Source organism: Zootoca vivipara, chromosome 8, assembly GCF_965207765.1.
Source record: "Zootoca vivipara chromosome 8, rZooViv2.hap1.1, whole genome shotgun sequence".
NCBI classification, from domain to species: Eukaryota; Metazoa; Chordata; class Lepidosauria; order Squamata; family Lacertidae; genus Zootoca; species Zootoca vivipara.
The window spans coordinates 61,914,936-61,942,391 of record NC_142591.1 but is presented as its reverse complement, the minus strand read 5'-3'; the positions used below and the strand labels follow the sequence as shown (position 1 = coordinate 61,942,391).

General features: G+C 44.7%; 1 protein-coding gene across 2 annotated transcripts; it reads right to left on the bottom strand.

Annotated features, from left to right (window-relative positions):
* RIPK2 (receptor interacting serine/threonine kinase 2) lies at positions 1–27,456 on the bottom strand. 2 transcript variants are annotated; one of them, XM_035125145.3, is made up of 11 exons: positions 26,416–27,456; positions 13,943–14,096; positions 12,323–12,478; positions 10,842–10,999; positions 9,187–9,236; positions 8,536–8,697; positions 6,756–6,841; positions 6,496–6,591; positions 4,692–4,773; positions 2,145–2,321; positions 1–631 (listed from the first exon to the last, which is right to left on the bottom strand). In XM_035125145.3, exons 1-11 carry the CDS (start codon positions 26,634–26,636, stop codon positions 279–281), a joined length of 1,695 nt encoding a protein of 564 aa, XP_034981036.2. In that variant the 5' UTR covers positions 26,637–27,456; the 3' UTR covers positions 1–278. The 2 variants fall into 2 exon arrangements, with proteins under 2 accessions (XP_034981036.2, XP_034981037.2); XM_035125146.3 differs by having other exon boundaries at positions 2,154–2,321.

The window sequence follows — 27,456 nt, the reverse complement described above, 5'->3', positions numbered from 1 at the left end:
TGCACTTTCCCCATTTTTTTATATTTATGTATTTTCCTTATTTTTATAGATCCACAAAATACATAAGTCTCCACCAAGATGCGGTACAAAAGCAGTTTTTAGAACGAAAAAACAAACAAAAAGGATGTCATGTAATACTTTCACTTGCCAGGCTTCCCCCTTACCCACCCTCTCCAAACTTCAGTCTAGAGTCATGTAGCAGTGACATAAAGTGACATTTCAGAAGCAGGAATCCCATCTTTTAGGAAAACACTGCAAGATCTTTATACGGATGTTTATCAATTCAAAGATGTGGACCTGCAGGTAGCAGATATATTTGGATAAGGCTGAAGTCCTAGCTGTTTGTTGTCTTTCAGTTTTTGTACTATAACTCGAGCAACTTCCTCTCCTTGGCTATCGGTCGTATCGAGCAGCTGCCTGACTTTTGAGGTCCTTGTAGGTTTTGTGCTGATAAGTTCATAATCCTCTTTCATGATTAAATCCCTTGAAAGGAGGGCATCCAAGGACTGGTTAAGGCAAGCCTCCGTCATCTGGTTGACAATGTCTTCTCTTCTGGTTTGGATCCACTGGTGAGCCACAGTTTCGTCTTGCTGTTGCTGCTGCTGCTGCTGCAGAGTCTGCAGCATAAAATCTAACAAAGGGGAGCGGGGAGAAAGATGACAAAGGTGTGAACGCATACAAAGAGCATCAAAATGCAGCAAAACTATTTGAGAGAGAATTGCCTGAGTTTCAAAATACCAGAATTATTTATCTGTGTCATTTCAACAGGATTTCTACAGTGCCGAATCAACAAAAACCTCTAGTAGCTTGCATAAAGCAATGCAAAATATCATAATAAAAAATACCCCAAATCTGAAAACCAAGTACAGTCGAACGAAATCCACTCTAGAAGTCCGTTTGACTTCCAAAACGTTCGGAAACCAAAGCACAGCTTCTGATTGGCTCCAGGAAGCTCCTACAGCCAATCGGAAGCCGCGGAAGCCCTGTTGGATGCTCGGCTTCCAAAAATAATTCACAAACCGGAACGGAATGTTTGCAGCATTCAGGAGCCAAAACGTTCAAGAACTAAGCTGTTTGAAAACCAAGGTACAACTGTAGACATAAAATTTATCAAAATATGAAAACCTCCAGCATTAAACCAAACCAAATAAAGGTGCATATCTGGGTAGGCCTGCCTAAATTTTAAGCAGGAACTGATAATGAGACTGCAAAGGAGTCTGCCTAATGCTTATAATTAGTATTATATTAGGCAACTGAATCAATTTACAGCTTCATTCAAATAAACTGTACAAAACTCTTTTAGAGTTTTATGTTTAGATGACTAGGATTCCCATCTTGATAACTAACCATTGTTTATCATGTTCAACAGGATGTTCAAAAGAAATACACACATTTACAAGTACATTCGAACTCCTTGCTGCACTGCATCCCCCCCCACCTGTAACAGTTTCTCTTTTTAACCTCTTTTTGTTTTATATTAATGTGCAAAGTATTTAATGATGTGAATCAAGTTATCAGAACACTAAAATAATGGTTTAAATAGATGCACAAACCAGTTATTTTGCAGACATATGCTGCCCAGTCCTCCCTGCATTTCTTCAGAAAAAGGTCCCACAGTATTTAATGCAATTTACCTACCAGTTTGCAGAAACAGCAGCCTCAAAATAATTAACAGTCCAACCCCAACTTACAGTCCAAAGGACATTATTTAGATCAGGCATCCCCAAACTGCGGCCCTCCAGATGTTTTGGCCTACAACTCCCATGATCCCTAGCTAACAGGACCAGTGGTTGGGGAAGATGGAAACATCTGGAGGGCCGAAGTCTGGGGATGCCTGATTTAGATCGTTGCTCAGAATGTGGTTAAGTACAAGTCATTTGTGGTACGTTCACAAGGAAGCTTTGAAAGGAAACAGTTGTAGAGTTAAATTTTCTGGTCAGAAAAACTGTATAAACTCATCCTCAGAAACAATCAATCAGGAAAAAGAGGGGAAAGCGGGTGAATTTGCATAAGTTGCATCCATGCGTCCGTATTCAGAGACCTGATTTAGCTGCCACCATGCTTCGTGGCAATGTCTTGTTACTCGATATTCAAAGTGATAAAGTGAGATGAAGACAAGGAAAACAAAGGTTCCACTTTTGTACCTGAGTTACCTCTTGGCAGCTGACGTGGGTATGGCGTGGAATTTGAGGAATCAGAACTATCTGTGTTGGACGAGTAGGAGTTTTGTTGAGATGCATAAGACGGCATATTTGACGGCAGCGAGCGATTTTGCTTCAAGCTAAGCAATGTGTGAGGTTCATCCAAAGAGTCATATTTATCTGAAATGAAGACAGAGTGGTCTGTTGGTTTTTCCCCCAATTTTGAATTCGAATCAAACCATGAACAAACCCAAAAATCACTTTGCAAGCTTCATCCTGGATCCAGTGTTCTGCAGACTAGATAGGAGAGCTGATTTTTTTACATCTGGCAACCAATGCAGATGTGTACATGGGTAGACGAGTCTAAACTGCCTGGGACCATAAATTTTCATGGCCCTTCTAGCAGCTATGGTGGCTCATTTACCAGGATTTATATTTTGCTCTAGGAGGCTTAGTTTGGTCAGAATTGAGTATATACTCCTAGGAGCCACCATAGGGCCATAAAAATTTGTGTCCTGGGCTTTTTAGATTCGTCTACCCATGTACTGACCCAGGTGGTGCTGTGGTTTAAACCACAGAGCCTAGGGCTTGCTGATCAGAAGGTCGGCGGTCCGAATCCCTGCAACGGGGTGAGCTCCCGTTGCTCGGTCCCAGCTCCTGCCCACCTAGCTGTTCGAAAGCACACCAAAGTGCAAGTAGATAAATAGGTACCGCTCCGGCGGGAAGGTAAACGGCGTTACCGTGCGCTGCTCTGGTTCGCCAGAAGCAGCTTTGTCATGCTGGCCACATGACCCGGAAGCTGTCTGCGGACAAACGCCGGCTCCCTCGGCCTATAGAACGAGATGAGCGCCGCAACCCCAGAGTCAGACACCCTGATGGTCAGGGGCCCCTTTACCTTTACCCATGTACTATCTGAGTCATGGAGTCACATCAGTGCAGATGCACCCTTTTGCTTTGACCATGGTCCACAAACGTGAGGCCGCAGCCCATAAATGGAGGAGCTTGCCAGGGCTGGCCCAAGGCATGGTGCTGCTCCAAGCTGCAGGGTCGAACAGTTAGAGAGATGTGGCTCTGAATCCCTTTTATGTCACATAGGAGGCTGATTCTAGGATCATTTGCTATAGCTGTGCAAGAACTGGAATCTGCATCCCATGAGCCTTTGCACCACTAAGGGAGTTTGGGGAGGGACACTTATTGCATCACATGCTATATCACTGGTACCTCAAGAAATAGTGTGGTCTGAAGTTTTATGTGGCTGGGCTGACTCCACTCTTTCTCACTCAGTGCAATATGATAAAAAATTCCTTCAGTAGCACCTTAAAGACCAACTAAGTTTTTATTTTGGTATGAGCTTTCGTGTGCATGCACACTTCTTCAGATACAGTGAAATAGGAGTCCCCAGGCACTTATGTAGAGAAGGGGTGGGGAGGGGGTGGGGATGGGGAGGGGAGGGGGGATCACTCAGAAGGGTGGTGGAAGTGGGTGATTGACTGACTAATAGCTGTTGATGACCGAAAACGACTGCAAATGGTTTTAAGGTGCTTACTTCGACCCAGACCAACACGGCTACCTACCTGTAACCAGTGCAATATGATGACAATGTAACATAACAGCTAGAATGAACATCAAACCAGCTGGTCCAGATGTGAACAGACAGGACAAACCTGTTGTAGCTTCATGGCACCCAAGTTTTCCTTCATATTTCTACTACTTCTTCAACCAATTAGTATTCCACATATCCCTTAACAGAGCAGGCAGAGGCTGCATTCAGGAAGCACTTTAACTTTGCTTTTCTGATTACAGGTAGGTAGCCGTGTTGCATGCACACGAAAGCTCATACCAAAATAAAAACTTAGTTGGTCTTTAAGGTGCTACTGAAGGAATTTTTCTATTTTGCTTTTCTGAAATTTCCTTTATCTGATCATCTCTGCATTATATGCAATCTGCCACATGACATAAACGCCACTTCTGGAAACCATGCAAAAGTTTAGCAACTTGTTTCCATGTTGCTTTGAGAAAAAAAATATTTTCTGGAACCCTGTTAACATGGAAAATAATGGGATTTGGGGGGTAATGTTAATCCCTACAGTTTCATGCCATGTGATTAGATTCATTCTTCACTGTTCTGCGTGAATCATGGGAAGGGGGGGGGGTCAAAAGCACGTGTGGCCATGAAGGGTGGCAATCCCTATATGGACAAGCTGCATACCCCTGTACTGTTAGGGGTTGGACTAGATGGTCCTCAGGTTCCCTTCCAACTCTTATGATTCTGTGACATGTCAAAAGATGTCCACTGTTGTGTCACGCCACACCCACTGGTTTGAATGAAACTTTGTACAGCATCGCGGTATATTGTCCAAAAGGTAACACAGTATAAAATGAGCATTAGAAACCCGAACAGCATTATAACCCAGAAAACTAATATGATAATCCCCATGTCTGATGGCACCCTTGTTGTCTGTTGTCCCAGAGTGTCAGACAAGAACCAGTGGGTGGAAATTGCAGAGAAACATATTTAATATAAAGTTGTGCTAGGTCAAGAGGGCTTACCTTCCGAGAGGAGATTGCACTGTTTCGATGCATCCTGGACAGTGTTTCGTGAAAGGTAGCTATCACACTGTGGTGAAGAGTCCTGGAATGATCACAACATACGGAAGAAACATTTGATAATGGTATTTACATTGCATTCCTCCCTTGCAAAATCTCTCGCCTGAAGCCTTATGAAGGGATTATTACTATCCCATGCGGGTGGCACTGTGGCCTAACCACAGAGCCTAGGGTTTGCCGATCAGAAGGTCGGCGGTTCGAATCCCCGCGATGGGGTGAGCTCCCGTTGCTCGGTCCCAGCTCCTGCCAACCTAGCAGTTCGAAAGCACGTCAAAGTGCAAGTAGATAAATAGGTGGGAAGGTAAACGGCGTTTCTGTGCGCTGTTCTGATTTGCCAGAAGCGGCTTAATCATGCTGGCCACATGACCCGGAAGCTGTACGCTGGCTCCCTCAGCCAGTAAAGCGAGATGAGCACCGCAACCCCAGAGTCATCCGTGACTGGACCTGATGGTCAGGGGTCCCTTTACCTTTACTATCCCATTTTAATACACAGCATATAAACGTAACTTGACATATACCTAGAGCAGACACCCCCAAAGTTCGGCCCTCCAGATGTTTTGGACTACAATTCCCAACATCCCTGACCACTGGTCCTGTTAGCTAGGGATCATGGGAGTTGTAGGCCAAAACATCTGGAAGGCCGCAGTTTCTGGATGCCTGACCTAGAGGGTGGTATTTAACTGCATTTTAATCAGAGCAGACCCACTGAAATTAATGAACCTGCGGTAGTCCTGTTCATTAACTTCAGTGGGTCTACCCTGAGTAGGACAATCAACGGATATAAACAATTATTATTATTATTATTAGTCCTGTCCATTAATTTCAAAGTGTAAAACTTTGTGGAATACCGCTCAGAGTTCCCTATTGTCTCCCAGGTAGATGCTGACCAGAGTTGGGCCTGCTTCAAGTTTAGCCACAATACTGTATGTATAATGTGCCTTCAAACCATGCCCTTGCAGGCGGAGGTGGGGAACTGGGTCTGGCTGGCTCCTTCCTTATCACCCCCCCTCCCCTGTGAGCTATGTTTCACAGGTAGGTGAATGACATTTTTGCCCATGTGGGCAATCAGCTGGTTGTCAGAGCTTGCAAGGAACTATGCAAGGACCTACGTCAGCCAAACACATAACCATATTTGGCCCAGACGTGTCTTTACGTGTCCCATAGCTAACATAATATATGTCAGTGGTGTAGCGCAGGTGGGCATGGCTTAGCCAAACAGCCTCACAGGCTAAATGGCTTCCTCATCAGAGACCCGCTTGCTACAGATGTTTGCATCACACAGTCAGTCTACTTCAGGGGTCGGCAAGCTTACCGAACGATGGGCCGGTCCATGCTCCATCCATCAGAGGATGAGCTGGAGCATGTGTGCATGCACGCAATTCCGGATCGGAGGAGCGCCCATGCACACACATACAGGCGCCATTAACCCGGAAGTCGGTCCCCGCGCCGCACTGGTAAGAGCAGGTAGCGAGGGGTGGCAGGGGTTGCCATGGGCTGGATAGACGAGCCCTGTGGGCTACTACCAGCCCATGGGCCTTAGGTTGTCAACCCCTGATGTACTTCGTGCAGCCACGCCCTCACTCAACACAGGAGCAAAGAAGGCCCACAAAATAGAGCTAATGTACAAAAGGAAACTGATTTAACACATGCAAAGTGCTTTAGAGTATATTACATGGTCCCTTCCAACGCTACAATTCTCTGTGCTATAGAAATACTAAGGCAATAATAAAAGAAAAGGTTGCTGTACCTCTTGCATACTGGGATTTAAAGGTATATTTAGAGATATTGAATCACCGTCAGGCATCTTGCTAGGCAAATGAACACATCGCCACTCGTATTGAGCCTGAAAGAGACATTAGGAGTCATCGTTGGAACTATGAAAAGAGGATACATTCTAGGTATACAATTTCAAGCTTCAGTAACATGGTCACCCTGTTTCTTTGCGCAGCTGTAGACAGGTAACTTTCCCTTTGTGTATTTTCACCTTGGGTTACAACGCAGACTTACTTTGGCTTTCTTTAACTGTATCACTGCTTGAAGCATAGGTATCTCATCAAAAGTTCTCAGCACGGGTTCAAGCTCTATTAAGCACCCTAAGGAGGAAAAGGGGGGTGGGGAAATCACACTCAGTCCTATACTATTAGCTCTTATAACAGTAAATTACTGAACTTTTGAAATCCCATTTATGGGGGGAAAGCGACTTAAGGGCACACACCATAAAACACACTGTAAGGATTTCAACCCCAACCCCCAGCACAAGCAAATTGCAGGCTTAAAAAATCACTATGCAGACACAGATCTGGGGTATTCAACAGCCATTCAACGAGAAGGGTTACTAGCAGATTTATTTATTGATATAGGCAGGCCATCGGAATGTAAAAGTGGCAGCTTTCAGTTCTCCTACAACTGGGGAGACCTGCATGTCAATGTTACCTTGGCTTTCTGTTTGAGCTGCTCTTTGGGTTGGGAAATACCCAGATTTCTATGGATAATTTTTTTTTTGATACGTTCTGGAAGGAAATAAACAACGGACCCGAGAATCTAGTCTTTTGAAATATTATTAGTTAACTATGAGAGGGGAAAAAATTCATAGCGAGCAGCTTCCCTCCGAGGACTCTTTGCATCTAGCGATGCACTGCAAACTATTTGCTTTCAATGTTGTGTCTACATTCCACACAAAATGCTTTCTGCTCTAACAACCTTTTACGACTTAGCATTAAGGAATCCACAAACTCAGCCATGATGGTGTGCTTCCTTCCTCCTCGTGCAGCTAGGCAAGCCCTACCAAATAGCAGGGAGGCTTGGAAACTAGCATGCCAAATGCTCAAGTGGCCACACAAAGATCAACATGATTTCTGCCACTACAGCTGGAGTAAATCTACCTCAAGGCACTGATTTCAACATCCCTGATCTAGAAGGTGGCAGCTAGTAACTGGCCAGCCTCCTTTTATTTTTTACCAGGGCCTCATTCAAACCATACGTTTAAAGCACTCTTATACCACTTTAAGGGACGCGGGTGGCGCTGTGGGTTAAACCACAGAGCCTAGGGCTTGCCGATCAGAAGGTCGGCGGTTTGAATCCCCGCGACGGGGTGAGGTGCTGTTGCTCGGTGCCAGCTCCTGCAGTTCAAAAGCACGTCAAAGTGCAAGTAGATAAATAGGTACCTCTCTGGCGGGAAGGTAAACGGCATTTCCGTGTGCTGCTCTGGTTCGCCAGAAATGGCTTTGTCATGCTGGCCACATGACCTGGAAGCTGTACACCGGCTCCCTCGGCCAATAACACAAGATGAGTGCCGCAACCCCAGAGTCGTCCGCGACTGGACCTAACGGTCAGGGGTCCCTTTACCTTTATTATCCTTTACTATCCCATTTTAATACACAGCATATAAACGTAACTTGACATATACCTAGAGGGTGGTATTTAACTGCATTTTAATCAGAGCAATGGGAGCTCACTCAGTTGTGGGGATTCGGACCCCATGTGTCATCTAATCCAACGCCCTGGCAAGTAGACTTTCTGCTGTGCTGACCGTAACCAAGGTTTAAGTGCCTTGGTTATATATCTTTGGGGGATGCCATGTGCTTTAAATGCATGTTGAGTACACAGCCTAAATTGAGCAATCTCCTAATCAAACAGCCGGCATACAGCTTCCACTCACTGCCAAGAGGGGCTTATGTGGAGGGCAATAGTTCTGCTTCAATGAAATTAACAGAGATTATGCAGCAGCAGGAGAGTTTGGTGCCGCCTGCCAAGTTCCCTACCCTGCTATGCAAAAGGTGAAGCTCACTTGAGAAAGAAGGCCTTTCGTCTGGATTTTGTCCCCAGCCACGTTCCATTAACGAAAGCATCAAGGCTCGTTGAGGAATGTCTAGCGGAAGATACTCTTCTCCAGTGTCCGGACGCTTTCCTTGTGACACGCTATACATAATCTGCAAGGGGTTTATAACATCTGTCAAAAGTAGATATTGCACACTTATTAGAACTACGTGTACTGCTCACGCCATGGCAAAACAACAACAACAACAACAACAACAACAACAACAACAACAACACACATCCTGTGAACACAGAGACAATGTTTGACCCTCTTAAATTATAAGATATTGCTACCAATCCTCCCTTCCTTTCCAAGTCTTCACAGTAGCATTTATTTAACCAAAGGGGGAAAACACAGAAAGCGTGGTCATTACAAAAAGCAGTAATGACTAGGGTTGTATCTTAATGCTATTCAGAGAAAACCCATTATATATGGCCCTATTCAGAGCAGACCCATCACAATGAATGAAGATGACTACATTAGGTTCAATGGGTCTCCATTGAGTAGAGCTAGCACTCCGTTATTTCAAGGGGCGGGTTCCCCCCGATTGCTGCATGTTAAACCCAATCTTGCTGATTCTAAACAGAAGTTATACAATGAAGCTAAAGAAAGTAGTCTGACCTTCAAACGGCTGCTTTCTTGACAGCACCTCCCACATAATAATGGCATAGCTGTTCAAAGAAAAAAAAGAGTACAACATAAATATAAATCAATCCGAGACAAAATATACTCTGCCCCTTGGTAGGCTTCCAAATGTAGTAACTGAGGGGACCAGGCTACAAGGGGACTCCTGAGGGCAGTTGGAGAACACAAGCATTATGTTGGAATAAGCTCTCATTGGCTGTTGCCCTCCACAGCTGCAACCTGAGGTGTGCCTTCCTGCATATATGTGCAACTCAAGGGTGAATAATCCTGTGCAAATGTACGTACAAAAGAAAGTGGGAAGAGCTGATTCAGACATGCATGCTTGGTAGCCTCACTCACACAAGCCTGCATGCCTGGATGCTGCAGCCATCTGCTAAGAAACATGCATGTGTGAACTCATCCTTACAGGGACTCTGCAGCCATTCTCAACATTTGGTGCAGTCCTGCCACTGGAAATCAATTGGTAACGCTGCAGATTGAATGGGTGAGATGCAAAACTATTATTTATTAAATTTGTTGACACCCATTTATTTACAGTGGTGCCTCGCTTAATGAATGCCCTGCTTAATGAAATTTCCGCTTAACGAAAGGATTTTTTGAGCGGAGCTTGCCTCGCTAGACAAATGCGTTTTACGAAAAATTCGTCTAGCGAACCGCGGTTTCCCATAGGAATGCATTGAAATTCAATTAATGCGTTCCTATGGGCAAAAAAACAACAAAAAACCAATGCATTCCTATGGGATTCGCTAGACGAATTTTTCACTATAAGAAAAGACCCGTGGAACGAATTAATTTCGTCTAGCGAGGCACCACTGTATCTATAACAATCTTTGTATACCATTGTGTCATGTTGGCTTAAACCTTCAGAAATGAGTCTAATGTAATTTCAGATGCAATTGCAACCTTGAAGTAGTAGTAGTAGTAGTAGGTTTCAAATTTTGCCATGTCCAGGGCATTAATTTTGGCAATTTTCTTCAATGTGGGGGTCTTAAAAATATATTTTTGGGTGTGAGGAATTCAAACCTGCTATTATTTTTGTGACTGGAAAACATTTCGCTTGGTAAATTTACAATTGATGAAGACACACATAAACTGCTTTCAGAAAGCGAAAGAATGTTAATTTTACCGTCTAACTAACTCTAACAAATAATAATAATAATAATGATGATAATGATAATGATAAAAAATGAATAATATTAATATATAGTATAACCGCAAAGTACTTGGCAATCATTTCTATGCAATTTTACACACATTTTATTTACCAACCCAAACTGGATTATATTATATTGTGTATTTGAAGAAGTGTGCATGCACACGAAAGCACATACCAAAATAAAAAACTTAGTTGGTCTTTAAGGTGCTGCTGGAAGGAATTTTTTTATTTTGTTTCGACTACGTCAGACCAACACGGCTACCTACCTGTAACTGGATTATATTAATTTAACCAAAATATCTTTTGAATTCCCAAGTCATGTTACAACCTTTTAGCACCGTCATTTTTGGAATTCGAAAGCAGGAAAAAGCAACACACCCTATGATACACCCAATACGCCCAAACATGCAAGGATTTTAAAGAACAGACACAACAGTGTGCGTCTTCCCTTAACTCTGTAATAAAATATAATTACCTGTATATATCATGCTTTACAGTTGCACGTGTTTTCTGACTGAAATCATAATCTTCAGGTGGCATGTAGATAATAGTCCCTCCCTCAGGCATTGATTTCTCACCGCGTGACAGTGACATAGATACCAAGCGCCACTTTGACAAACCAAAATCTGCAATCTGGAAGGAGAGAAACAGGAACTCAGGACAATCCCCAAATATAGAGCCCAGTGTGCCTGCCAGATACACTGGGGTGGGTGCAAAGCAGGTATGGGGAACCTCTGGCCCTCCAGGTGTTGCTGAACTACAATTGCACTACAACTATGGCGTTCCATTTACCGTAAACATTCTAAAAAATATCTTACTCAGCAACTGGTGCAATACCCTTGCATGACCACCCAAATCCTTACACAGCTTTATTACTTCACTTTTCAAGGATATATTTAGTGCACAAGTCACAAGACTGAACTCCACCCACTAATGTCCAAACCAACACAATGAAAACTGTTCTTTTTCCCCCTTAAGAAAACATAGTTGCATTACAGATTGCCGCTTAATGAATAGCCAGGGCAAATAAGCCTCCCAAATTCTTAAGCCATTTAAGACAAATGTACTTTGTACTTCCATTCCCACCCAGAAAGCACCAATTTGGAAAAGAAATCATGCGCAAATTTCTTGTTCACTGAGGCAATTTTGTAACCACAGTTCATTTTTTTTAAATGACAAAACCCTTCCAAAAACCAAGTTTCTAATCATGAGTGACACGTATTGGTTTAGAAGCATGTAGGCACTCTCTGGTGAAGTCTGAAGCTTTTCCGGTTCAGCAATAATTTATAGTGAGGAGACAGAAAGAGTCATTCTTCATATCTTTGTGCCTCTTTAATTTGTAATTTTGATTAAGCTCCTTCTCTACAAAATCCCACCCTCAGCTGTTCAGCTGCTCTCTGTATACTGTAGAGTAGGTGTGGCAAAAAGCAGATTACGATCTACAGGTAGATCTTTTTTGTGGTACATCAAGAATTCCTGACGCCCAACCATTTCACAACACCAACAACAGACAATACACACAGACACTACTGAAATGAAGAAAGCTAGGGGAACCAAGAATGGATTTGTGTGTGGAAGAACTGTGAACTCAGTTCAGTTCTGATATTTTCACAAATCTTTGTGCTCAGGAGCTGTTCAGAGGGATCCTGCTCTTTAATTCTAAGGCTATGTACATACCGTACACTGAAAGCATATGACTCCCCAAAGAATCCTGGGAATTGTAGCTGCTAAGGGTGCTGTGAATTGTAATCCAGGGAGAGGTAGACTTACAGCTCCCATAATTCTCTGGGAGAAGCCATGTGCTTTAAGTGTATGGTGTGAACTCAGCCTCAGTGTCTTCTGCACAGGGTCCATTTGACAGATCTTGTGAAACACAAAATAGAGCCCCCAAACCCGAAATGTGCCCTCCCTTGCTGTAAAGAAGCACAGGTCCTAGAGACATAAACACGCTCGTACCTTAACATGAAAGTCACTGTCAAGCAAAATATTATGCGTCTTCAAATCATGATGCAAGAGAGGAGGACTCATGTTGTGAAGATAATTTACTCCCAAAGCAATTTCATAAAGAATGCGAAACCTCAATGACCAAGCAATGTCAGGATATACATTTTTCTATTTGAGAGATAGAGAGAGAGAGAGAGAGAGAGAGAGAGAGAGAGAGAGAGAGAGAGAGAATGATGAAACACAAATTTAGGAGTAAGGCCACACAATTAAAATGATTCCATATCACAAAACTAAAATGACACTAAAAGGGGAAATAACTCATAACATGAACATGAGTTTGACCAAACTACGGGAGGCAGTGCAAGACAGGAGTGCCTGGCGTGCTATGGTCCATGGGGTCACGAAGAGTCGGACACGACTAAACGACTAAACAACAACAACAAACTCATAACTTAAAAGTGATAAAGGCAACAGAAGAACCAGAAAAATGTTATGCAATGTGGTGGCCATTTCTTCAATATGCAAATGAACTGGTCTTAATGAAAAGCTCTCTGAAGCATCTTTGCCGATATAGCTTGAGCTGTATTCTATCTGTGATAGATGTCCTGGGACATTAAACACTGGACATTTGGATAATATGTATGGATTAATCAACATCATTCATGTCAATATGCAACCCTGACACCTGGTATGGGAGGATGCTATGTTATGGGAGGATGCTACCTACGGGACCGCCTCTCCTGGTATGCCCCGCAGAGGACCTTAAGGTCCACAAACAATATTCTGGAGATCCCAAGCCATAAGATGGCTAGATTGGCCTCTACTAGAGCCAGGGCCTTTTCAGTACTGGCCCCAACTTGGTGGAACGCTCTCTCCCAGGAGACCAGGGCCCTGCGGGATTTGTCATCTTTCCGCAGGGCCTGCAAGACAGAGCTGTTCCGCCTGGCCTTTGGGTTAGACTCAGCCTGACCCCTGTGTTTTCCTCCCTCATGGCTTGGATTTATGGACTACTTGAAATGAGGCTGCACTTTATATTTTAATACTGTATTTTAATCTGTATTTTAATTAATTGTTTTTATGTTTTATTGTAATTCTGTTGGTGTGAGCCGCCCTGAGCCCGGTTTTTGACTGGGGAGGGCGGGGTATAAATAAAAATTTATTATTATTATTATTATTATTATTATTATTATTATTATTATTATTTGTTACTATGCATTTAAAAAAAACCTCAATAAAAATTATTTAAAACCCTACTTCAAACTACAAAATGCTCCTTTAAACCACAGATTCAATAGCCCTTTGGAGCAGGGCTGGGGAACCTGTTACCCTTCACATGTAGCTGGGCTCCAGCTCCCCCCTGACCAGTGGCCAGGCTGACTGGGGCTGATGAGAGTTGGTTTCCTGTAACATCTGGAGGGTGTCAAGTTAGCCCACATTTTCAAGGGGGGAGTGAGAGCTCCTGCCCACAACATGTTTAACCTGAGAGCAGGCCCTCCTTTCAGACCAATGCTGTATGTGTTTGACAAGCAGAACACTCAGATGTTGAGAGAGTTGGGTTCAACTGAAGAGCATCGTCTCTTTAATTCCCCCACTCCCTAAGGGAAAAAAAAGCCGTGGGCTCAGTATACTTACGCTGTGTAAAAGTTGGTTCAGTGACCCACTTGGCATATATTCCGTCACGATGCCCAAAAATTCAGGTTCGTTGCAAATCCCTAGAATTGGCAGAATGTAACTGAACCTCGCCTGGTGTAAAATTTCAGCTTCTTTCAGGAGATTGTCTCTCTCGCTACAGGGACAGGAAGAGAAGGACAAACCAGTTTTACCGCATTTGAAGCTTGAAATATGCAGCTGTAGGTTAAAGCTCCTGAAGGAGTTCATGCAAGTAGTGTGTTGAAAACCGCACACTGTGAGAGGGAAGTAATGGCTAGGGGAAAACAGTAAATTAATACCAATAAAAATGCATCAACGGCCTTTCTGTACGAAATCACATTCAAGGTGGTCTGCAATCAATGAAGTTGAACAAATATCAAGGGCGCCTCCAGCAACCCAGTTATTGGGTATGTATCCTAATCTGCTTGCACAAAACTCACATGGGTTAGATTACATACAGACTTAACGGCGCACCAGTGGCGTGTACTGAAATTTTACATGGGGCTTTGAGAAGGAGGCACAAGCCCTCTGACAAAACGCTCAAGCATTCTGACAGGTTTGGCATAGTGCTACATGCAAACCACCTCTCTGGTTGCAGAGGCTAGATGTGGCACAGAAGTGGGTAGGACTTGGTCTCGCTATTGGACTGGCATTTAAGGGATGAATGAAAGCAATTTATCTTGTTAAGTCACTTTTGAGACTTTTTCTTTAGTATAAAGTGACTGACAAACAGAAGAAGAAGAAGAGGGAAAGGATCACCCACAAATACAGCGAGATCTAGTCTTCTTCTTCACCTTTGGGCATCCATGAGACGTACGCATTGAGCAGAGTTAAGGATTAAAGTGAAAAGTGAAAAGAAAACAGAAAACAGAAGACACAGCACTGAGTAATTCTGTCCAGCACTGCCCAGTCCTGCAAGAATGAGGTAGTGAAAATCCCCTAAACCATGGGTAGGCAAACTAAGGCCTGGGGGGGGGGCGGATACAGCCCAATCGCCTTCTAAATCCGGCCCACAGACAGTCCGGGAATCAGTGTGCTTTTTATATGAGTAGAATGTGTGCTTTTATTTAAAATGCATCTCTGAGTTATTTGTGGGGCATAGGAATTCGTTCATTTTTTTCTTTCTTTCCAAAATATAGTCCGGCCCCCCACGAGGTCTGAGGGACAGTGGACCGGCCCCCTGCTGAAAAAGTTTGCTGACCCCTAAGCCACCCATTAACCAAAAGCCACATTGCAGATTCACATGACTAAAAGCACACTTTTCAACTGCATCTCCTCGGTATCCATGAATGGTAGCTAAAACCACAAATTTATATTTAGCTAAATTAACAAAGCTAGCTAAATTACAGATTTCCATGCACCTTCCTTCACAGAATTTAAGGCAGAGTAAATTCCTTCAGCAAGACAGTGACCTCATGTGCCTCCAAGAAGCACTATTTTAAAGAAAAGCTGGGCAGAACATTTTCATGAACAAGTTTTGGTACATTCCCTAGCCCTAGTGAATATTTGCTGTTCGAGTTCCAGCCAGTCAGCCAAGCTCCCCTTCAGAGTAGTATAAGGGCATCAAGCAGGAAATTCCTCTCTTCCACTCCGGTCCCCATCCCCCAATTTCTGTTTTACTCTCCAATTCAACACTCATTATTTCACAGCTTCTGGAGCCCACCAAACGTGCTTTTGGGGGGTAGGGGTGGGACGTTGTTCTCTTTTGATTTAAATAATGGGTTGCAGATGCTTCCCTCTTATTTATCAGTTGGCCCCTTGGGCTCCAATCCAGATGGGCGGGGTATAAATAAATTATTATTATTATTATTATTATTATTATTATTATTATTATTATTGCCACAGGGGCACCGAACTGGCTATTATTAGAGAGATAACCTCTCCCTCTTCTGATTTAGGTTGGTCTAAAAAATTAATTATGCTCAGTGCTTCTCAGAAGTCAGTGTTTCTCGAGCTTGGGTCCCCAGCTGTCGCTGGACTCATTTTTGAGAAACAATGTCATTAAGTGCATGAAATTATTTCTAGGAATTACCTAATTCTTACAACAATGCTGCAATGCAGGCTATGATTGTCATCATACCACACACAGTACATGCAGTAGAAAGAAGTGACTTATTCAAAGCTGCCCATTGAGTTTGTGGGCAAGCTTAGCTTTCAAGTGAGCCCTTAGCAACTCATTACCCATGTTGGAATGGCTTCGCTACATGCTGCATTAATCGCATTGTTTGCAATTAATAGATTTTTTTTTAAAAAAAATCCAGCAGGACTGCAGTGTGTGTGTGTGTGTGTGTGTGTGTGTTGGGGAAGGGGGTAGTTTAACCATTTCCTCACCATTTATAATCCCTCTATAATTGCTAACTGGCCCTTGTGGTCTCTTCCAACTCTATGATTCTATGATTCTATGACTGTGTGGGGTTATGGGGGGGCAATTTCTATTTCAATAATTCCTGGAGGGGAAAGGGTTAAACTTCACAAATTGCATTCTTGATAGAAACTGTCCTGCTCCTATGTTGAAAAATAAATAAAATAAAACTCCTGATGTGGTGCAAGGCACACAATTACTATGATATTAGTGTTATAAATTCATATTGGGGGGGGGGGTTTGCAGGACACCATTATTAATGAACAGAGAGGGGTGACAGAATTTGACAGCTGCAATACCCAGAATCCTGTTCAATGCCATCTTCCCTGTCTCCCCACCCCTCCCGCTAGGACGGGACCCTGCCTGAAGGAAGGCTTAAGGATCTGCATATGCACAACAGTTAGCATAAACTCACACATTTCCCCTCTCCACCTCCCCTCCACCCAGAACAAAACAATGTTTCCAGAAGAAGGGGGGGGGGAACTGCCCAAATCCAAAGTGACACTTTTCTACTCAAGTTAATAATACAGCCTATTATATGTTCTCTTACCATGAAATCTCTATCCGCTGCCTCTGTATTAGAATTGCTGTTTTATATCTTAGAACTGTATATGTCAGGACTGCTACCTTTTAATTAGAAATCCCTGTATTAGGTATGTTTTCCAGGTATATTTTCTGTATGAACCCTGTATGATCCCAACCCACCTGAACCTTGCCCTACTACCACCCTATACCCATTCAAGGACACACGGACAATAGAGAGATTAGCTGGAACAACTTTATTCAAATAAATTGCCATCCTCAACGTAGCCCACCCTTCCATGGCCTGGAGGAAAACACCTGCCGGGCGGACTTCCACCCCACGGAAATCGCCAGGAACTGCCCCACCTCTGCACCCATCTCGACTGATTGCCCTTCCTGCCAAACAACAGGGAGCACCATCAGTGACAGGAGAAGAGCGATTGACATCTCTCCATCTGAAAGGAAAAGTCATCTGCGCACCCAGCTAATCCGATCCCCCACCCGTCGCCCTTGTCTCCCCCTCCCTCCCAGTCCAGAGATTTCCACGCAGGGACAGGAGGGCATAAAAAGGGACTTTACCATTTCCCGGGGTTCCTTCCTTCTTTCCAGAGGCAGGGACCCTACAGCTGTAGCTTTGCATTCTGCAATAAAGGGATCAGTTTGTTTTTCCTGACAGCATCGTGTGGTCTCTGTCATTTTCCCGGCGGAGCTGAACTTAGTGCAAATTTTGGAGCTTCCGACCCGCGTCTGTCCTTCTTAAAAGGCAACGCATTTTGGGATACATTTTTTCATAACAATAGCAATTGTACCAATTGAATTGCAATTGGTAGCAATTGTAGCAATTGAATTAGCATTGTACAATTAGCAATTACAATGTACTTTCTGCTTACTAAGATGCTGCAGGGAGTTGTGTAATTGACTTGCACATCTACTGTTCACATTTCAGCACCATGTCTGAGCCAGTGTGGTATAGTGGCTAAGAACAGTGGACTCGTAATCTGGTGAACCGGGTTCGCTTCCCCGCTCCTCCACATGCAGCTGCTGGGTGACCTTGGGCAAGTCACACTTCTTTGAAGTCTCTCAGCCTCACTCACCTCACAGAATGTTTCTTGTGAGGGAGGAAGGGAAAGGAGATTGTTAGCTGCTTTGAGACTCCTTAAGGGAAGTGAAAGGCGGGATATCAAGTCCAAACTCTTCTCCTCCTCCCTTGTGGGACAGTCAATTTAACTGTACCAGTAATCAGGTGGAACTGAAAGCTTACCCACACATCACACTGAAAGGGAAATGCCCCAAGGTCCTCTCCAACACGTTAGAGCAGTGCAGAAGTTCGCCCAACCTTCAGAGCAAATTTATGGTACGTGTAAGGAAAAGAGAGGACACGAAAGCACCACTGTGCAGCTAAAACCCCTTGCACTAGCAGGTTTGTTCAGTAGGATACTGCCAGGGGCGGAATTTAGTAATGTTTAGTACTATGAGCAAGCCCAAAATTTGGCACCCCCAAATGGATTTTCTCAGTTGTTAACCTTCTCAATTTTGTGCCGCCTTAGTTCAGTGCCCTATGCACCACCCTAAATCCAGTGCTGGATACTGCCCTTAGTTTTTCAGGCATTTCTTCAGACTTGACCTAACTTTCACAGCTGCTATTTTCACTGTGTTGAGTTTTTATATTGTTTTTCCCCCACAGCATTCATTACTTGAGAAGCTCAACTTACATTGCCTACAGCACCCTCCCTTGCAGCTATGGTAAAGTGATCAATAAATGCTGAAAATTCAGAAACCAGACAAACCTCATATTCTGAATTGTGCTATATCATTCTTCTACCATTGAGCTACCTCAAAGCACAAACAGCTGCTCCTTCTCCATCACACCACACACACACACACACCTGCAAATCTTCCCTGCTTTCCTTCCACTGCTTGGCAACCACGACCAAGTACACCTTTGTAGCATTTGGCTCTGTTCCCATTCAAAGAAAAAGAATAAAACACCCTTGGTGCCAAAAGGCCACAATAGAGTTGCCAGGATAAACAATCAGCCTATCATCCTCTGAGTGAATGATTTACTCAGGGTGAATTTAGATGGAAAAGATTTGATTGAGATCAAGTTTCTCCCTGGTTAGCAGAGGCTGATCTACTGGGGCACTTAAAAAAAATCCCACCAAAATCTCAAAGTCACACACTCTTTCCTGTCCCGCATACATTTAATACTTTTATCTCAACTCAAGACAACCTCTGCAAACATTTCTTGGATAATTATATTTGCTTACTGAGATTTTTTTCTAATTGACCTGAAAGAAAACAATATACTGTACACAGATGTTTAAATGCAATAGGTACAAAAAAACAAAACAAATGTGGGCACACAATATCCAAAATCTATACAAGCTGAGTCTTGCCCCTTCTAAATACAAATCCCCTCTGTAGAATTATCTGATTGGGTGGAGGAGGTTGTGCATTTCCATCTTTATTCACATAGATTAAGAAAGGAGTCTAAATATGTCAATTTTTTCCTTGTTAGAAATTCCTCTTATCCTCCAATTTTGATAAGCTAAATGTTCCAAAGACCCACAGCCCAAATTTGGCCAACTAACCCTTCACAGAGAATCCCGTGGTTTCCCAATGACCTACTAATCCAAGACGCATGGCTGCCAATAGAGATCTACCAGTTCTCAGTGAGTCAAATGAGATCCAGCAGAATTTCGCATTGCCAATAGTGCTAAGGACAGCTCAGGAGGGAGAATTTGGCCTGTGGTATTATCCCCTACATTTCCTAAAGAACGATGCAAACTAAGGGGCAGAACCAACAGTACAGAGCACTCATGCTATCTATAAGGGTATTTCATATATTCCATTAAGATCAATGAGTTCTACCTAGTTTGTCTATCTACACAGAACATTCATGCTGTACCAGAGTGGATGCTTTTTCTAAAGTTCCTGCCTGGTAAATTTCTGCTCCTCTTCCTTTATGGAAGGGCTGGAGATGCTCCTGCCCTTCAGATGTTGATGGACTCTAGTACGGTACTGTACTGTACCCACCATTCCTAGCCAGTATGGCTAATCTGAAGGACCTCATCCCTACTGTATTGTGGACCTGTCCGAACTTCTCCAGTTTTGTATGCTGCAACTCAGAAACACAGGCTCACTAGCAATCCAAAACCTTAGCTCGCTTTCTTTGCTGGCCTAGAGACCTAAAGGTGTCTTTACCTGCTGGATTGCCAGGCCGTGGCCATGGTGTGTGAAAACAGGCAAGATCCAAAGATCCCCAGGCATGCACCTCCAGATGGTGGAGACGTCAGGAGACATCTTCACTTGGTCCCAAGTGGCCAATAGTCAAGTGCAAATTGCACCTGGTGCCCAGTAAATTTTGAACGCTGCTCAGTCACACTGTACTTTAACATCAATTTTATATCATTTCAACAGAACAGTGGTTTCACACCAAGGATCCTGGGAACTATAGCATGCTCAGAGTTCTGGGAATTCTAGGGAGACTTTTATCCCCCTCATAGAAATACAATTCCCAGAGTTCCTTGGGAAGAGGGATGGATGTTTAAACCAGTATAGCACCACTGAAATGAGTGATCCTTAGTTAGTCATGCCCCTTAATTTCAACGGACCTACTCTGTGTAGGAGTCCCATTGGATGCAACCATTTGGATCAGCTTCAGTGTTGAGGTAAACAGAGCCTAATCCCAGTCATTCCCCATTATCTATGCTGCCACCTCAGCGAAAGTGCAGTCTTGCAAAGGCATGTGCACAATGGCCACACCCAGTCGTGCTATAAGTTGTGTGCCAGTTCACACTTCAGGGCAGTCACTTGTCACTCATAGGGCCTAACTAGGCCCTTGGGATGGTACAAGGTAGCTATTCATTTGTTAAATCTACAGTGGTATCTCACAAGACGAAACTAATTCGTTCCAGGAGTCGTTTTGTGTTGCGATAATTTCGTCTTGCGAAGCGCGGTTTCCCATAGGAATGCATTGAAATTTAATTAATGCGTTCCAATGGGCCAAAAAAAGGTCCGTCCCTTGCTTCCCCTTCCCCCAGCTCGCCCTCCAGCCTCGCGTCCGGCGCGCTCGCTTCCCCTTCCCCCAGCTCGCCCTCCAGCCTCGCGTCCGGCGCCGACTCACCCGCCAAGCCCAGGAGCAGCCACACGGCCGCTCCGGAAAGTTTTAAGGCTCTGCTGAGCGCCTCTGCCTCTCTGCCCAAGCCCAAGCCCAGGCGGCTGTGCGGGCAGGGAGGGGGAAGCAGGAGGAGGGCCAGGGAGAGGCTCCCTCCCTCCTTCTCCAGCAGCCGGACCCTCGCGCCCAACCAGCCAGCCAGCCTGCCTGCCATCTATGCTACTTCGTCTTGCGGAGCACGGCCATAGAACAATTCGTCCTGCTAGTCTCCCAAAAAATTGCAAAGCGCTTTCGTCTTGCGAGTTTTGCATTAGACGAGGCATTCATCTTGCGAGGTACCACTGTATATACCGCCCTTCATCCAAAGATCACAAGGTGGGCTACAACATTTGCTATCTCCTCAAGAGCTGAAGAGCAACCCTCAAGCAAATACCAATAAGCCATACTCAATAGAGTTGTATCACAGCAAGGAGTGGCAGCCAACTGACCAGAAAACATTACCAAGTGCTGTTCTTTGCCAGTGGTTAGAGGAGACCAGGCCCCACTACCGGCATTTGTGAAGTGCTAGTGCTGGAACCATATTGCCCAACATAATTCCTGTTCTTTATATCAGGCCACCTGTGTACACCAGGGTTCAAATCTCTGCTCCGCTGTGAGGATAAAATGGGGAGGAGCAGAACCAAGCATGCCACTATGAGCTCCTTGGGGGAAAGGGTGGGAGATAAAGGTAATGAACAAATAAAATAAAACCTGCAGCCCCCTGCATGGAGGTCATTTGAGAGGCAGTTCTGGACATTAGGAGCAGCCAGGGAGCAGGAGAGCTTTGGATGGTGTATTCTCACAGTGATACAGTAATCTGGGCCATAACTATGGTGTCCGGGAGAAGGGCAGGGCAACCTCTTCTCATCATTGCATAAGAAGAATTCCTTCCTCCTTCCGGTTAAGGAAGGTGCAGGAGTTCCTCCTTCCTCAGCATCTGGTCACACTAGCCAGAAGTGAATTTACAAATGCAGTCAAATTAGACACTTCCCCAAAGTAGGGTTTTACTTTCACCATGTGTTTTGCAGAACTCCTAAAGGCCCTGGTCTGCGGTTTCTAATGAGTATGCACAACACAGTATATGGTAACAATTTAAGAAATGCTCCGGCTAGATGGGGAACAGATGTCTTGCAATAGGGAGGGTACAATTTTTTGCACCCTGCTATTAATAGAGCTACAACACTGAACTGATTACTCACATTCTCTAAAGAAAATACACTAAAAATATGCCTAGGATTCTTCAGTAGAACATTATATACCTCTCCAGAAATATTACCCCTACATGCAAATTCAAAAACTATGTTTATCATATCATATCATATCGCAATCAAAATGTATTTAACCAGACTGTGGTTTGCTTAGATCTAAAAAGGCACACACCTGATAATTCATCCTCATATGAATCCAGCTACCTATAATCTAGATTACTGTATTTTTCGCTCCATAAGACGCACCTGTTGAGCTTCAGACCCTATTTTGCGCACTCCTCTTTCACCCTCATTAAAAGGTTCTTTAATTCCTCCTCACTTTCTGCCATCAAGGTTGTTGATATTTCTTCCGGCAATCTTAATTCCGGTTTGGGATTCATCTAGTCCAGCCTTTCGCATGATGATTATCTTCACTACAACCCTATAAAGTAGGTTAGGTTGAGAGACAGTGACTGGCCAAAGGTCACCACAGTGAGATTTATGGCTCAGTGGGGATCTGAACCCTAGTCGCCAAAGATCTAGGCTAAGGTGACATTCGCATGATGCATTCAACACACACACATGGCTTCTATGGGGAAGCCATGAGGCTTAAATATATGGTGGAGATATGATCAAACACTCTAATGACTACATCACAGTGAAATGTGTGTGACTGACTAGGCACATTAAGCTGAACTGACTCACCAGAGGTGAGTCAGGCAGGAACCATTTGATGAGTGTTGTTCTGCAGTTTCTCATAGTCATCAAGGAGGGTCAATTAATATACAGCGTACTTTTGTACATACCTTCTCTGCAAAAAGCTACAAGATCCCATCCAGGATCAGCTACGTTATTTAGATTTCCCCTGGTTTATTAGTAGTCATTAAATGTATGAGTTGCCCCATGCCAAAGTCTCCAGGTGACTTACAATAAAATTAATTTAAAACGTCCAATATAAGCAGTGCAGAAAATGCAATAACTTTAGCAAAGCAACCATAGCAAAAGAACCAGATAAACAATAATATTCCCACCTCAAACCCAAACATAATTTCCAACAGACTTGACAACTACAGTGGTACCTCGGTTTACGAACTTAATCTGTTCTAGAAGTCCGCTCTTAAACCAAAACCATTATTAAACCGAGGCACACTTTCCCTAATGAGGCCTCCACCGTTCAGATTCTGTTCCTAGACCGAGGTAACGTTTGCAAACTACCACTTCCAGTTTTGTGGAGTTCGTAAACCGAATTGTTCATAAACAGGACTGTTCATAAACTGAGGTACCACTGTATTTGCTTCACTTTTTTCCTTAAAAAAAAGCCTTACAGATAATCCAAACAATGTTAATAGTCTACAAAAAATAAAGAATTACTAAATTGCTGGGGGCTGGCAGAGGAGGCTTGGGGAGCTCTGTCACCCCTGCAGCTGCTGCATTTCTATGCTGGGTATTCAGAAGGGATGGGTGAAAAGCCATCTCTTCTTTGCTAGCCCACTCACTTGAGGGCATGCAATTCTCTGCCACCTCATGAGAAGAGAAGACTCCCTGGAAAAGACCCTGATGTTGGGAAAGATGGAGGGCACAAGGAGAAGGGGACAACAGAGGACAAGATTGTTGGACAGTGTTCTTGAAGCTACAAACATGAGTTTGACCAAACTGCGGGAGGCAGTGCAAGACAGGAGTGCCTGGCGTGCTCTGGTCCATGGGGTCACAAAGAGTCGGACATGACTAAACGACTAAACAACAACAACAAATTCTCTGCCACGTGTGGCTACTAGGCTAGTGCTTCAGGCAGTGGCCATGCAGTCAGGAGTCATGTCCACAACCTTTGCGCTTGTATTGGCCAGGGCTGCTGATGGTGTGCATGTGGAGAAGCAGGGGGTGGGGAAACGAGTCTTTGAGGAACTAGCAGGCTGGCACATCAGAGAGGATCAGACCAGTGCTGTTGTTGTCATGTGACAACAGCAGGGTCAGCAGGGGAATCCCAGAGTTGCTTAACCACCCAGTCCCACACAATAGGGAATAAGCTGGTTCTGAGCGCCTTAGTAATGGCAGTGCTAGTCATAAAGCCTTGGATGAATTTTGTTCAGTCTGACTGCAGTTAAACAGCATCTAGCTAGGATCGCCTAGGACATTTTCTCTGAGATTCGTATGCAAGGTGAAGCAGGGAACATTCCTCCAGAACCATGCCTCTCTATCTGGTGAAACGGGGGACGGAAGGAAAGGGGCATGAGCCGATGTAGGAAGTCGCCTACTGTATAAAAGTAAAATTCACATATTACCCTGCCGTAATACCCTGCTGCTGGTCCCACCCACCATTTGCATGTGGCCCTTCGAGGGTGGCCCCAAAGGGAATATGTTTAAATGGAATATGTGGCCCAAAAGGGAATATGTTTTTTAAAAATGTTTACCACCCCTAGCCTAATCAGTCCCTTGAGGGAAGATTTTGTGCGCAGGGCTAAGGTAAAGGTAAAAGGACCCCTGACCATTAGGTCCAGTTGTGACCGACTCTAGGGTTGCATGCTCATCTCACTTATTGGCTGAGGGAGCTGGCGTAGAGCTTCCAGGTCATGTGGCCAGCATGACAAAGCCGCTTCTGGTGAACCAGAGTAGCACACGGAAACGCTGTTTACCTTCCCGCTTGGAGCGGTACCTATTTATCTACTTGCACTTTGGCGTGCTTTCGAACTGCTAGGTTGGCAGGAGGAACCGCCGACCTTCTGATCAGCAAGCCCTAGGCTCTGTGGTTTAACCCACAGCGCCACCTGCGTTGAGGGAAGATTTTGTAAGCAGGGCTACCAAACTGTAAAAAACAGCTATCATCAGAACAGATTCAAAGGTAAAAAGTTCCGAATGCATGAGTTCTAGAGTTCTAAACGCTAGAGTGCTAAATGGTTCCCTCGCTGCGAGAAGCCAAGTTACAGGGAACCAGGCAGAGGGCCTTCTAAGTAGTGGCACCCGCCCTGTGGAACGCTCTCCCACCAGATGTCAAAGAGAAAAACAATGACCAGACTTTTAGAAGATATCTGAAGGTGGGTGGGTGGGAAGGCAGGGGAAGGACTAGACCATGTGAAAAATGAACAACGTTTTAGCTGCAGTTCATTCATTTTCATCTTTGTATTCTTGTTATAAAAAAAGTGTTCCTGGACATTCCGCTGTTGCTCCCATAACTTAGGTTTAAGTTCAGCCATTCAGCTCCTAGCTTTCATATCTCAGTTTCTAACACTGAATTTCAGGTAAGTGTGTTTAGGGGTAGAGTCCAATCCTCTATGTATTCCCAGAATGAAGTATTACTGGCTTCAATAGGACACCCATTCAAGTTGCAAACATAGGTGTAGACTTGGGTGAAGAACAAGGATGTCTGAGTAAACAGAGAGAGAACTGCTTTGGGTGTTGCACAATGTAGACTTCTAGTCTCTTCTAAATAAAGAGCTCTTGGGAGAAGGGGCAGAGAGGAACCACTACACTCTCTGAACACAGTATTTAAAATCCAATCAAATATAAAATAAAAACAAGAAGACTAACCACAGGAAGCTGCCTTTATACTGTCAGGCGCATAGGCCCATTCAGCTCAATATTGTCCAGATTGACTGACAGGTCGTCCCCCCCCCCCCCCGCAGTGTTTCAGGCAAGGGTCTTTCCCAGCCCTGCCTAGTGATTAAACCTGGGATGTTCTGTATGCTATGGCCTTTCCAAACAGAGGAAACCCTGCAGATCTTTTCATCCTGGGCAGAAACAATACTGTATTGACAAGGCTTGCAGCAGGAAGAGGGGTGTGTGGTTCTTTAAACCAAAGGAGTGAGGCAAGGGCTAAGGGCAAAATAGTTGACAATACACTTCTCCCAGCAGAGAAAGCCAATTCTGAGTAATGGCTTAAACTTAATATTGACTTGGACTGGAGAATCTTGGGGCCAAATATCAGTGTAGCCATTATTTTAAACCACTCTCCTGAGGATAAAAGGGAGAGGGGAGGACCATATTTTCCATCCTTTGTAGAAAGGAGGAGATGTTAGGAACACATGAACCTGCCTTATCCAAAGGCAGATCAAAATCCCATATGGGTCAGTATAGCCCACACTGACCTGCAGTGGCTCTCTTGCAGGAAATACCAGGGTTTGAACCAGGGACCTTTTACATCGGATAAACAAATATTAAAGTTTCTCGATTTCACAGCTACAGATGGGGATGGGGTTGAGGCAACCAAACCACCCCACCCACCCGCAATAGTTACCTGTCTAGCAGGGGTCCCTGCAGGCACTTGACAGCCACTGGGATCCGCCAGTCTGCGTGGCGCGCAGAGGACACCGTGCCATAAGCGCCGCGGCTGATGAAGCGCAAGTCCGGGAGCTTGTTGGAGGAGATCGTGGGGAGCGTGTAGCTGATGTCGCAGGGCGCGCAGCTGCCGTCGCTCCTGCCACCGCCGTTCGTCCTCATGCCGACGTCAGCAGCCATCAAGTCAGGCCGGCTCTGACCTATGCCAAGTGCGCGCTCGCCAATCCCCGGGGCCGCCCAGGAGCCGCGGTGCCTCTTCCACTATAGTAGCCAAAGGGGTACAAACGCGCGCCGCGTCTCCAAGAAAGCAGAAGGTCCTCTCTGGAACCCAGAGCCCCTAACATCCACCGAGATTTCCACAAGTTCTTCTGCGCCGGGCTGCACAATTTCTCCGCTTCACATCCTGCTGTCCAAGCGGCCCTGACTCACCAGTTTCTAGAGAGCACCACGTACCCGCGGCGAACCTGCCAAATTCTACAGCGCGCACCCGTCCCTGAGCTTTAACGCCCAATTGTCACCCTTGCCAAATTCTCTCGCCATCGCACCCAAACTCCGCTCACCTGTGCTCTTTGCCCCACATTCACAACCATCAGCCTGGCCTCTTCAAACCCCACTTCCCGATGCAAACAAAGTTTCCGCCGGACGCGTCTCTCCTGCGCTTCCCCCTCCCCTCGAACAAAAGTTCAGACAGTCGTAAAAAGTTCCAGATCCCTTCCTTTCCCAATCTTCCGTCTCAAAGGGCTTAAGATCCAAAGCAACGTTGCAACTTTTTTTTGGTAGGTGTGTGTATAAACTTTTTTTTCATATCTCCAGTTGCACCGACGATAATCCACCGGCACGAGGAAGCCATATCAGATGCGTTGCTGCTTCTCCCATCTTGGGAATCTTCCAACCTGCCTATGAGGGCGGAGGAATTCAAGACGATGAGCGGGGCAAAATAAAACAGTAGTGGGACCACGGCCCGTGCTCCAGCTGCACCAACCACACGTCAATGGCGACT